We start from the raw sequence: 13,757 nt of genomic DNA, 5'->3' as shown, positions 1-13,757 counted from the left end.
ACTGGGTGTGATCCAACAAACACAAGGATCCGATAACACGTACCACTGCATAAACAACAGTTGACAACAGAAAGTAAGCCCGCACACAGAACAGGTGGGGAAACGGGCTTAAATACTAAATTAAACACTAATCATACACAGGTGCAAACAATCAAGACAAAACCAACAGAAAAGGGAAAAAGGGATCGGTGGCAGCTAGTAGGCCGGTGACGACGACCGCCGAGCGCCACCCGAACAGGGAGAGGAGTCACCCTCGGCAGGAGTCGTGACACAGGGACTCTAACCAGGGCTCATACACGGCAAAGTGAGCTCTTACAGCCATTGCCATCAAAGCCTAGTATTCCTCTGGACAGAGGCAGAAGGCCTATAATGCTTGCGCCTTGTTATAATAGCCTAAGTATATACAGTGCATTTGGAAGTATTCCTTTTTCCACGTTGTTACGTTACAGCCTTATTCTGAAATGGATTAAATACATTTTTTCCCTCATTAATCAGGTTTTTAAAAATGTTTGCAAATGTATTAAATATAAGGGGGACTTTGTCAGTAAGTTAGGACCCACTTCTTCCTGAAAACGCACAAGTGGGCGGGTGTTTCATGTACCTCAGCCACACTGAGCAATGAGCATGGAAGATAACTCATGCAAACCCTTCTGCAGGCATGCAACACCTACATGAAAATACACACACACACTGTTCTGATACCATCAGCCTGATCAGCACAGTAACAGACCCCAAACACACCCACTCCTCATGGTCTAACTCTCAAGCTGAGTGAAGGGGTATTTTCAGAGAATGACTATAGAGTGTGACTTCCTTTTCAGCTAACATACAAAGCCCACCTTCAACTGACATGACAAAGGCCTCCTTCTACTAGCTACCAGTCTCATCAAAATAAGTCTAATCTCTAATCTCTCTTCTCTGTGTGTTTTGGTGAGTCTAGCAAGCTACTAGTCAGTCACAGAGAAAATACAGACTTACAACACCTAACAGAGATGTCTGGTGGTCCCCTCTCCTGCTTCTCCAAACAGGGAATACTCCTACTCTCTATACTCCACTATGGTTAGTATTGTATGGATTATTTACTTTCTCCTGCTCATGTTTTGTATCTATTAAATGTGCTTGCTTGCATGATACAGTTAGGAATACAGTTAAACAATTAACTTCTTTGTTGGTTTTTACATGGTGTGTTGAATGTACTGTAGAATGACTAGTCATCAGTAATTGCGTGTTAAAGTGTTACTTGCATGATAAAGTTAGGAATACAGTTAGCTTTCTCTAACTTCTTGTTAGTTTTTTCGTGGTGTGTGATACCGTATATTGATGCTGCTTGTTTTTAATGAAACACATTCACATATATTTGATGTGTGTGTCATTGGTGTGGTTGGGTCAGCAGCCCTTGCAGTGCTTTCAGAAAGCAAGATATCCTATGACCCTGTGCTAGATGCATGTGATTCATTTAATTTAAGGCGATACTGGATTGTATCCAATTATTGTTTATAAATCGTCACTTACAACAAAAAAAACTGGTAAATAATAAGACAAGGACAAGTACAGATATGTCCTCAATTGTAGTTATCTTTGTATTTTATTTCTTACGTCATGACAGAGTTATTTCTTTCTAAAGTTTAATAATATATGATTGTAGACTGCCCCCAGAAGGCCAATTAAACCTTCTGCATCTTATTGATAACTGTAACGTGGGTCGTACAAAGGGGACCAAGGCGCAGCGTGTTGAATGCTCATCTTCTTTTATTGAAGTAATGTGAACACTTAAACAAAAATAACAAAATGACGAAACATTTCCGTAAGGCAACACGGGCTATACAGGAAACAACCACCCACAAAACACAAGTGAAACAACATCAACTAAATATGGCCTCCAATTAGAGACAATGACAACCAGCTGCCTCTAATTGGAGGTCATGCCAAAAAAACAACATAGAAATAGAACAACTAGATTTAACCATAGATATAAAAAACATAGAACAAAAATCAAAAACACCAAAACACACAAAACAAACACCCGCTGCCACGCCCTGACCATACTATGACAAACAACTACTTTTACTGGTCAGGACGTGACCGATAACAACCTGTAATGCAGTATATGGTTGTAGACTGCCATGTAATAATCACCGTTTTCCAGGTGTGTATATACAGTGCATTCGGAAAGTATTCAGACCCTTGACTTTTTCCACATTTTGTTACATTACAGCCTTATTCTAAAAAATATAAATCCCTAATTTACATGTGTTTTCAGACCCTTTGCTATGAGACTCGAAATTGAGCTCAGGTTTATCCTGTTTCCATTGATCATCCTTGAGATGTTTCCACAACTTGATTGGAGTCCACCTGTGGTAAATTTAATTGATTGGACATGATTTGGAAAACCACACACCTGTCTATATAAGGTCCCACAGTTGACAGTGCATGTCAGAGTAAAAACCAAGCCATGAGCTCAAAGGAATTGTCCCTATATTGCCGAGACAGGAATGTGTCGAGGCACTGATCTGGGGAAGGGTACCTAAACATGTCTGCAGCATTGAAGGTCCCCAAGATCTGGTAAAAGATAATACAAAGAAAAAACAATCGTTTTTTTAATATATATTTTTTGTTCCATTATCTTTCAAATGCAAGAGAAAGGTCATAATCTATTATTCCAGCCAAGGCACAATTTAGATTTTGGCCACTAGATGGCAGCAGTGTATGTGCAAAGATTTAGATAGATCCAATGAATCATTGCATTTCTGTTCAAAGTGTTGTATCAAGACTGCCCAAATGTGCCTAATTGGTTTATTGATAACGTTTCAAGTTCATAACTGTGCACTCTCCTCAAACAATAGCATTTTATTATTTAACTGCAATAGCTACTGTAAATTGGACAGTGCAGTTAGAGTAACAATAATTACTTACAACCTCATGCTAATTGCATTATGCGACATTATGGCCTTTCTCTTGCATTTAAAAGATAATGGTACAAAAGAAATACCCCCAAAAATACAGTTTTTCTTTGTATTATCTTTTACCAGTGTTTCCTTTCAAATGGTGTCAAGAATATGCATTTCCTTGCTTCAGGGCCTGAGCTACAGGCAGTTAGGTTTGGGTATGTCATTTTAGGCTAAAATTGAAACAAGGGGCGGATCCTTAAGAGGTATTAAGTAAGAGTAGTCGGATTCAGTGATAGTAAAAAAAAAAATAGAAATGAGAAGACAATCATATTAAAAGTAATGTGAGAATTGCGTTGTGGAAAGCTTTTATACTGAACAAAAATATAAACACAACATGTAAAGGGTTGGTCCTGAAATAAAAGTTCCAAAGAAATGTTCCATATGAACAAAAAGCTTATTTCTCTCAAATTCTGTACAAATTGGTTTACATCCCTGTTAGTGAGCATTTCTCCTTTGCCAATATAATCCATCCACCTGACAGGTGTGGCATATCAAGAAGCTGATTAAACAGCATGATCATTACACAGGTGCACCTTGTGCTGGGGACAATAAAAGGCGACTCTAAAATGTGCAGTTTTGTCACACGACACAATGCCACAGATGCCTTAAATTTTGAGGGAGTAGGAATGTCCTGCAGGAATGTCCACCTTAGCTGTTGCCAGATAATTTAATGTTAATTTCTCTACCATAAACCACCTCCAACATCATTTTAGATAATTTGGCAGTACGTCCAAACGGTCTCACAACTGCAGCACAAGACCTCCACATCCAGTGCTGAGGAGGATTTCTGTCTGTAATAAAATGTATTTCAATTGACTGATTTCCTTAAATTAACTGTAACTCAGTAAAAACATGTATTTCTAGATTAACACTTATTAAGATTATCCCTATCTGAATAAACAGGTGCAAACTCCGAGCCCAGTGAACCTCTTCCTCTCTCTTTAGGGACCTGGGCTGATTTCCCTCCAAAAGACCAGTATGGGTTGAAGGGAGGTTCGGTGTGTCTGGCTGTTGCAGAACCACCTGAGGAACTTAAAGGACTTAGATGGAAGTTCAATAGTGCTGTAATAGTTGATGATAAAGAGATCTCTCCTAAATACAAGGAGAAGGTGGATTATAATCCAGTGAACCACACTCTGTGCATTAAGAATTTTATGGACACAGACAATGGAATTTACATTGCAAATGCAAAGAAAATAGATTGGTCAGATTCAACGTCTTCATACAGATTTAAGGTGTTGGGTGAGTTTAGTGATTTTTTGTGTTTTGGTAGTCTGCTATGTGTTTCTGCTTTGTTTCAAAAAGCTAATCTCCTTTAAAGTGTCTTCACCAGTCATACATGTAAAATGTATCTTTCTGATCTGTATTGGTTGTTGTAGAAGCTGTTCCCATTCCAGCCATGCAGGTGACCTACTCCAACTCAAGTACAGGACTTTGTAACATCACAGTGAATTGTTCAGGCTGGATGTTTTCTGTCTGTGATGGAGGTCAGTGCACACTGTACCAGGATTCTCTGTCACTCACTGAGGTCAACATCACCGTCTCCAGTGGTAATGGATTCATCCAGTGTATCGTCAACAATCATGTCAGTGCAGAGGCCAGATCACAACGCATGGAGGACATATGTAAGTCTAATTTACTAACTTCCACTTTCTGTGCATTCGTCTATCATTATAAAAATATATTTATATATCAAGCTAAAATGTGGATAATGCTGTTTTTGTGTGTATATGTGTGTTTGTGTATGTCATGTAAATGTGTGTGTGTGTGTTTGTGTGTCATGTAAATGTGTGTGTGTGTGTGTGTGTGTGTGTGTGTGTGTGTGTGTATGTGTGTGACATCTCAGGTATTGGTGAGAAGAAGGGGATCGCTGCAGCATCACTAGTTGGCATCATTGTGGGCATTGTTACTGGTGGATTATTCTTAGTTGGTGTAGGATGCGTCATATCAACCAGAATCCGGCGATCCCCTAAAGAAAAACTGCCACTGAAGGTACCCTCTCTATGATGAATCTATGTTTAAACGCACCAGTGCGTAAATTTAAGTAACATAATAATAAAATCCACATACAAATCTGTCAGGTTAAGCTAGAGATATTTTTTTTTTTTTGCATGGGCTGCATTCCAAGATGGCGTAGCAGTTCAGACGTCCTGTCGTGTCCCGTGTATATATATATATATTTATATATATATTTACATATTTTTTTCTTCACTTATCTTTTTACATTTTTTTTATTCTATATACTCAACCTCAAAGCACTCTCCTGCAACCCGCCTCATCAATTAAAAAAAAAAAAGAAAGTATTATTTACCTCATCTGAATTCCACGACAGAAGCTAGCCAGAGGTTAGCTATTTTCACTGGCTAACGTTGAAGTTCAGCTAGCTACGGTTAGCTGTCCTCAGCTATCCATTAGCTCGAAAAGCTATCGCCAGTTTTTGTACAGCGCGACTCAGACCAGAGCATATCGGACCTATTCTCTCTCCTTTCCTCGATTTCTACCGCAGGCTCTGGACATTTACACCTGGATCTTGCAGCTAACTAGCTGCTACCTGAGTGACTATTGGCAACGTCGGTCTCGGAATTAACACACACTATTACGGAGCTAGCTAGCTAGCCAGCTGAAGAATTCCGTCAGCCACTCGTGGGCTACTCCTGAGCTAGCCAGCTGAAGTGTCTCCTGGGCTACAACTCACCTATCCTGACCCGTTTTACTGCCGATGCGGAGCCCCATTGGGTCTTCACGACTGGATCACCGACGTTATCTGCCCGAGGGAGTTGTTCCAACTGGCCCCTCCGTCGAGACGTAACCTGATCGCCCATCTGCGGCCAGCTAATCGTTAGCTGTCTTTTCGGCTGCGATCTGAATAGGTCTGTCGGACACTTTTCTTGGGCCACTATAACTAACTATTTTGCCAACTTGGACAGGTCCCCCCTTCCACACGGAACCCCACTAACCCACAGACGGAAACGCACGAGGCGGCTAAAAACAGACCTCCCTCCCATCTTCCACCAGCTTGCTACCTATGGCCCGGCTAGCTGTCTGATTCTCACTGGACCCTCTGATCACTCGGCTAAGCATGCCTCTCCTTAATGTCAATATGCCTTGTCCATTGCTGTTCTGGTTAGTGTTTATTGGCTTATTTCACTGTAGAGCCTCTAGCCCTGTTCATTATACCTTATCCAACCTCTCAGTTCCTCCACCCACACATGCTATGACATCTTCTGGTTTCAATGATATTTCTAGAGACAATATCTCTCTCATAGTCACTAAATGCCTAGGTTTACCTCCTCTGTACTCACATCCCACCATACCTTTGTCTGTACATTATACCTTGAAGCTATTTTATCGCCCCCAGATACCTGCTCCTTTTTCTCTCTATTCTGGACGTCACAGACGACCAATTCTTATAGCTTTTAGCCGTACCCTCATACTTATCCTTCTCTGCTCCGCTGGGGATGTAGAGGTGAATCCAGGCCCTTCAGTGCCTGGCTCCACACCTACTCCCCAGGCGCTCTCTTTTGATGACTTCTGTAACCGTAATAGCCTTGGTTTCATGCATGTTAACATTAGAAGCCTCCTCCCTAAGTTTGTTTTATTCACTGCTTTAGCACACTCTGCCAACCCGGATGTCCTGGCTGTGTCTGAATCTTGGCTTAGGAAGTCCACCAAAAACTGTGAAATCTTCATCCCTAACTACAACGTTTTCAGACAAGATAGAACGACCAAAGGGGGCGGTGTTGCAATCTACTGCAGAGATAGCTTGCAGAGTTCTGTCCTGCTATCCAGGTCTGTACCCAAACAATTTGAACTTCTACTTTTAAAAATCCACCTCTCCAAAAACAAGTCTCTCACCGTTGCCGCCTGCTATAGACCCCCCTCGGCCCCTAGCTGTGCTCTGGACACCATATGTGAACTGATTGCCCCCCATCTATCTTCAGAGCTCGTGCTGCTAGGCGACCTAAACTGGGACATGCTTAACACCCCAGCCATTCTACAATCCAAGCTTGATGCCCTCAATCTCACACAAATTATTAATGAACCCACCAGGTACAACCCCAAAGCCGCAAACACTGGCACCCTCATAGATATCATCCTAACCAATGTGCCCTCTAATTACACCTCTGCTGTTTTCAACCAAGATCTCAGCGATCACTGCCTCATTGCCTGCACCCGTAATGGGTCAGCGGTCAAACGACCTCCACTCATCACTGTCAAACGCTCCCTGAAACATTTCAACGAGCAAGCCTTTCTAATCGACCTGGCCCTGGTATCCTGGAAGGATATTGACCTCATCCCGTCAGTAGAGGATGCCTGGTTATTTTTTAAAAATGCCTTCCTCTCCATCTTAAATAAGCATGCCCCTTTCAAGAAATTTAGAACCAGGAACAGATATAGCCCTTGGTTCTCCCCAGACCTGACTGCCCTTAACCAACACAAAAATATCCTGTGGCGTTCTGCATTAGCATCGAACTGCCCCCGCGATATGCAACTTTTTAGGGAAGTTAGAAACCAATATACACAGGCAGTTAGAAACGCCAAGGCTAGCTTTTTCAAGCAGAAATTTGCTTCCTGCAACACAAATTCAAAAAAGTTCTGGGACATTGTAAAGTCCATGGAGAATAAGAACACCTCCTCCCAACTGCCCACTGCACTGAGGATAGGAAACTCTGTCACCACCGATAAGCCCACTATAATTGAGAATTTCAATAAGCATTTTTCTACGGCTGGCCATGCTTTCCACCTAACTACCCCTACTGCATTCAACAGCACTGCACCCCCCACAGCTACTCGCCCAAGCCTCCCCCATTTCTCCTTCTCCCAAATCCATTCAGCTGATGTTCTGAAAGAGCTGCAAAATCTGGACCCCTACAAATCAGCTGGGCTTGACAATCTGGACCCTTTCTTTCTAAAATTATCTGCCGAAATTATTGCAACCCCTATTACTAGCCTGTTCAACCTCTCTTTCGTGTCGTCTGAGATTCCCATAGATTGGAAAGCAGCTGCTGTCATCCCCCTCTTCAAAGGAGGTGACACTCTTGACCCAAGTTGCTACAGACCTATATCCATCCTACCCTGCCTTTCTAAGGTCTTCGAAAGCCAAGTCAACAAACAGATTACCGACTATTTTGAATCCCACCGCACCCTCTCCGCTATGCAATCTGGTTTCAGAGCTGGTCATGGGTGCACCTCAGCCACGCTCAAGGTCCTAAATGACATCGTAACCGCCATCGATAAGAAACATTACTGTGCTGCCGTATTCATTGACCTGGCCAAAGCTTTTGACTCTGTTAATCACCACATCCTCATCGGCAGACTTAGTAGCCTTGGTTTCTCAAACGATTGCGTCGCCTGGTTCACCAACTACTTCTCTGACAGAGTTCAGTGTGTCAAATCGGAGGGCCTACTGTCTGGACCTCTGGCAGTCTCTATGGGGGTACCACAGGGTTCAATTCTTGGGCCAACTCTTTTCTCTGTATACATAAATGATGTCGCTCTTGCTGCTGGTGAATCTCTGATCCACCTCTACGCAGACGACACCATTCTGTATACTTCTGGCCCTTCTTTGGACACTGTGTTAACAACCCTCCAGACGAGCTTCAATGCCATTCAACTCTCCTTCCGTGGTCTCCAACTGCTCCTAAACACAAGTAAAACTAAATGCATGCTCTTCAACCGATCGCTGCCTGCACCTGCCCGCCCATCCAGCATAACTTCTCTGGACGGTTCTAACTTAGAATTTGTGGACAACTACAAATACCTAGGTGTCTGGTTAGACTGTAAACTCTCCTTCCAGACTCACATCAATCATCTCCAATCCAAAGTGAAATCTAGAATTGGCTTCCTATTTCGCAACAAAGCATCCTTCACTCATGCTGCCAAACATACCCTCGTAAAACTGACCATCCTACCAATCCTCGACTTCGGCGATGTCATTTACAAAATAGCCTCCAATACCCTACTCAACAAGCTGGATGCAGTCTATCACAGTGCCATCCGTTTTGTCACCAAAGCCCCATATACAACCCACCACTGCGACCTGTATGCTCTCGTTGGCTGGCCTTCACTTCATCATCGTCGCCAAACACATTGGCTCCAGGTCATCTACAAGACCCTGCTAGGTAAAGTCCCCCCTTATCTCCGCTCACTGGTCACCATAGCAGCACCCACCTGTAGCACGCGCTCCAGCAGGTATATCTCTCTGGTCACCCCTAAAGCCAACTCCTCCTTTGGTCGTCTCTCCTTCCAGTTCTCAGCTGCCAATGATTGGAACGAACTTCAAAAATCTCTAAAACTGGAAACACTTATCTCCCTCACTAGCTTTAAGCACCAGCTGTCAGAGCAGCTCACAGATCTCTGCACCTGTACATAGCCCATCTTTAATTGAGCCCAAACTACTACCTTTTCCCCTACTATATTTATTTATTTTATTTATTTTGCTCCTTTGCACCATATTATTTATATTTTAACTTTTAACTTTCTTCAAACTACAAATCTACCATTCCAGTGTTTTTTTTCTTGCCATACTTTATTTACTTTGCCACCATGGCATTTTTTTGCCTTTACCTCCATTATCTCACATCATTTGCTCACATTGTATATAGTCTTATTTTTTTTCTACTGCATCATTGATTGTATGTTGTTTTACTCCATGTGTAACTCTGTGTTTTTGTATGTTGTCGAACTGCTTTGCTTTATCTTGGCCAGGTCGCAATTGTAAATGAGAACTTGTTCTCAACTTGCCTACCTGGTTAAATAAAGGTGAAATAAAAATAAAAATAAATCTCAATCAACCGCAGATGCGGAATGCCGCCATATTTGGATGCGGTAGATTGAGATGCAGCCCATGCCACAGCAGTGTTTGTCAGACCATGAGACATCCCTGAAATCGGTTGTCTCAGGAAAACGTCTGTAGCGTCTGAATGGTTTGGGCAACAAACGAATATGACCCAACTGAGGAAAGGGGAGATTTTGTTGTTCTCCATTTTGCTCTACGACTTGTTTGAAGGTAATCGGTATCAATCAAATGTATTTATAAAGCCCTTCTTACATCAGCTGATGTCACAAAGTGCTGTACAGAAACCCAGCCTAAAACCCCAAAACAGCAAGCAATGCAGGTGTTGTAACGGCTGTCGGAAGGAGCGAACCAAAGCGCAGCGTGTTGAGTGCTCATAATCAATATTTATTTAAACTTAGAACACTAAAGAAAAATAAACAAAAGAGGGAAACTGAGAGCGCACAGTTCTGTAAGGAACATAAACTACACAGAAGACAACAACCCACAAAATACAAGTGGAAAAAAAAACTACTTAAGTATGATCTCCAATTATAGACAACGAGGACCAGCTGCCTATAATTGGAGATCAACCCAAAAAGCCCCAACATAGAAATAGAAAAAGTAGAACAAAACACCCCGTCACGCCCTGACCAACTCTACCATGGAAAATAACCTCTTACTATACTCAGGACGTGACAATACCCCCCCCCCCCAAAGGTGCGGACTCCGACCACATTTACACAAAAAACAACAACCCCCCCCCCCCCCCCAAGAAAAAAAAACACAAAGGGAAGGTAGGGTGGGTGACTAATGTCTATGGCGGCTCATGTGCAGTACCCAGAACCTTCTCATGCCCCGCATTCCCCAGTGGAGGAGGCTGCTCTGGTTCGGTGAGTAAACCCCGCTCCGCCCGCTTCTGTGCCACTGGACCGCGGATCATCACCGGAGGATCTGTACTGCAGGCCGCCGCTGCAGGCTCTGGGCTGCAGGCTGTCTCAGGAGGTTCTGTACTGGGGAGCGTTGCTGGATGCTCCGGACTGGGGAGCGTCGCTGGAGGCTCCGGACTGGGGAGCGTCTCAGTTGGTTCCAGGCTGTAGGCCGTCTCGGTAGGTTCCAGGCTGTAGGCCGTCTCGGTAGGTTCCGGACTGTAGGCCGTCTCGGTAGGTTCCGGACTGTAGGCCGTCTCGGTAGGTTCCGGACTGTAGGCCGTCTCGGTAGGTTCCGGACTGTAGGCCGTCTCGGTAGGTTCCGGACTGTAGGCCGTCTCGGTAGGTTCCGGACTGTAGGCCGTCTCGGTAGGTTCCGGACTGTAGGCCGTCTCGGTAGGTTCCGGACTGTAGGCCGTCTCGGTAGGTTCCGGACTGTAGGCCGTCTCAGTAGGTTCCGGACTGTAGGCCGTCGCCGGAAGCTCTGGACTGGGAACTGTCGCCGGAAGGCCTGATGCGTGGGGCTGGCATAGGGGGCACCAGACTAGTAACACGCACCTCAGGGCAAGTGCGGTGAGCAGGAACAGGACACCCCAGACTGGGCAGGCGCACTGGAGGCCTGATGCGTGGGGCTGGCATAGGAGGCGCCAGACTAGTAACACGCTCCTCAGGGCGAGTGCGGGGAGCAGAAACAGGACACCCTGGACTGGGCAGGCGCACTGGAGGCCTGATGCGTGGGGCTGGCATAGGAGGCGCCAGACTGGTAACACTCACCTCAGGACAAGTGCGAGGAGCAGGCATAGGACATACTGGGCCGTGGAGGCGCACTGGAGATCTCGAGCGTAGAGCTGGCACCACCCGTTCTGGCTGGATGCTCAACCTAGCTCGACCAATGCAGGGCGCAGGCACAGATCGCACCGGCCTGAGAATGCGCACTGGCGATACAGTGCGCATCACGGCAGAACTCAGTGCTTGCCTCGTCACCCGCTCCCCACGGTTAGCACAGGGAGTTGGCTCAGGTCTCCAACCTGACTCCGCCAAACTTCCCCGTGTGCCCCCCCCCCTCCCCAAAATGTTTTTGCGGCTGCCTCTCACACTTACCTATAGGCGGATATAAAGCCTCGTAGTATCGCCGCTCCGCTCTTGCTGCCTCTATCTCCCATTGCGGACGACGATACTCCCCAGGCCTTGTCTAGGGTCCTGCCCCACCCAGGATCTCCTCCCAGGTCCACTCCTGATCACGCTGCTTGGTCCTTTTGTGGTGGGTTGTTCTATAACGGCTGTCGGAAGTAGCGGACCAAAGCGCAGCGTGTTGAGTGCTCATAATCAATATTTATTTAAACTTAGAACACTAAAGAAAAATAAACAAAAGAGGGAAACCGAGAGCACACAGTTCTGTAAGGAACATAAACTACACAGAAGACAACAACCCACAAAACACAAGTGAAAAAAAAAACCCTACTTAAGTATGATCTCCAATTATAGACAACAAGTACCAGCTGCCTATAATTGGAGATCAACCCAAAAAGCCCCAACATAGAAATAGAATACTAGAACACAACATAGAAATAGAAAACATAGAACCAAACACAAAACACCCCCCTGTCACGCCCTGACTAACACTACCATGGAAAATAACCTCTTACTATGGTCAGGACATGACAGGTGTAGAAGCACGGGGGCTAAGAAAAACTCCCTAGAAAGGCCAGAACCTAGGAAGAAACCTAGAGAGGAACCAGGCTTTGAGGGGTGGCCATTCCTCTTCTGGCTGTGCCGGGTGGAGACTATAACAGAGCATGGCCAAGATGTTCAAATGTTCATAGATGACCAGCAGGGTCAAATTATAATAATTGGTACTGGTTAAAAAAAAATATGAAAGTATGGAGGTATTTTTGTGCCTACCTCAAAAAAGTAGTTAAATATGTGTCAAGGCCAAGTTCAATATTTTATCAAAACATTTATAAAATCAAAATCAAATAGCTAAATGACCCATGGTATGACCATCTTAAAACAATTCCCCAACTCCAACGTTTTAGACTCTTGAGAAATGTATACAACATTTGCATGTTATGATTAATCATCTCCTAACAGGCCATTGTTCCAGAAGTTGACAACCCAGTGAGCGCTGTACCAGGAAGACCAGAACCACAGAACACCCCTGGATCTGAGGTGACATCTATCTACGTCAATGCTGGGAGACCAGGAGCAGTACCAGCAGTAGCAGAAGGAGAAGAGGGCCATCCAGGGGACAAAGAGTACACTTCATCAGAAGAGAGGAAACAACTACAGTCCCCCCCACAGGCAGAGACACTCTACAGCACCCTACAGATACCAGTTGCAGCACAGCGCCACCCAGTGGGCAAAGGAAATAATCTAAAGAAACCAGAGACGGTGTACTACACAATAGGAGATTACCCCTCCATTCTCCTCAGAGACCCACTGATGTTACTTTGATTAAGATTTAACCCATAGACTCAGGTACTGAATTCAAACACGGGAAATTTTGTTTATGTCTAAATTCATCCAAATTCAGTGGCAATCTGCTATTGCTACATATTTTCACATGAATTGTATGTAACTATTGATTCATGCAGAATACAACATATGCTCCATTGTTTGTAAAAATTGTAATTAAATTGGTGGCAGGGTACCCGCCTTGTTATTATTTGAACTGCAGATTTCCCCTTTAACGATAGATTGTTCTGCATACTGTCTTATTTTCTGTAAATGAAAACAAAACATACAGATGAATACAGTATCACTGTACATTCTTTAAAATACCTTTTATACACAAAACAGCAGGATTGAAAATGGGAAGCCCATCCAATCAATCAAATTGACCAATCAATAAATAAATCCATAAACCAATCATTCAATCAATAAATCAATCAAGAGAGCAACAACCTACCGAGTATGTAATAATGTTTCTTTTTTAATACATACTGTGTGTCTAATTATTTCATACGATGAGAATTCATATTTACAAATATAACTATAAAAAGTGTCTGTCACATCCAGCTGGTTATGTGGAGGAACTACAGATATGGCAGTCAATTATGACTAAAAGCATTTGTCCTGTGGACAAAAGCTCACATATCGGAATGG

At 43.9% G+C, this 13,757-nt stretch overlaps 1 protein-coding gene across 2 annotated transcripts; it reads left to right on the top strand.

Moving 5' to 3' along the window:
• Window positions 1–806: 806 nt before the first annotated feature.
• Window positions 807–13,528, top strand: LOC115194488 (uncharacterized). 2 transcript variants are annotated; one of them, XM_029754208.1, is made up of 5 exons: window positions 807–1,059; window positions 3,894–4,190; window positions 4,328–4,573; window positions 4,795–4,940; window positions 12,744–13,528. In XM_029754208.1, the coding sequence occupies exons 1-5, from the start codon at window positions 993–995 to the stop codon at window positions 13,104–13,106; spliced, it is 1,119 nt and encodes a 372-aa protein (XP_029610068.1). In that variant the 5' UTR covers window positions 807–992; the 3' UTR covers window positions 13,107–13,528. The 2 variants fall into 2 exon arrangements, with proteins under 2 accessions (XP_029610068.1, XP_029610069.1); XM_029754209.1 differs by lacking the exon at window positions 3,894–4,190.
• Window positions 13,529–13,757: the final 229 nt, after the last annotated feature.

This window comes from Salmo trutta, chromosome 5 (assembly GCF_901001165.1).
Source record: "Salmo trutta chromosome 5, fSalTru1.1, whole genome shotgun sequence".
Taxonomy (NCBI): domain Eukaryota; kingdom Metazoa; phylum Chordata; class Actinopteri; order Salmoniformes; family Salmonidae; genus Salmo; species Salmo trutta.
This window is presented reverse-complemented; position numbering and strand designations above follow the sequence as displayed.

Coding starts and splice junctions, on each gene's coding strand:
- LOC115194488 (XM_029754208.1), top strand. CDS start 993: ATGTCTGGTGGTCCCCTCTCCTGCTTCTCCAAACAGGGAATACTCCTA. Junction 1,060..3,893: donor ACTCTCTATACTCCACTATG/GTTAGTATTGTA, acceptor CTCTCTCTTTAG/GGACCTGGGCTGATTTCCCT. Junction 4,191..4,327: donor ATACAGATTTAAGGTGTTGG/GTGAGTTTAGTG, acceptor TGGTTGTTGTAG/AAGCTGTTCCCATTCCAGCC.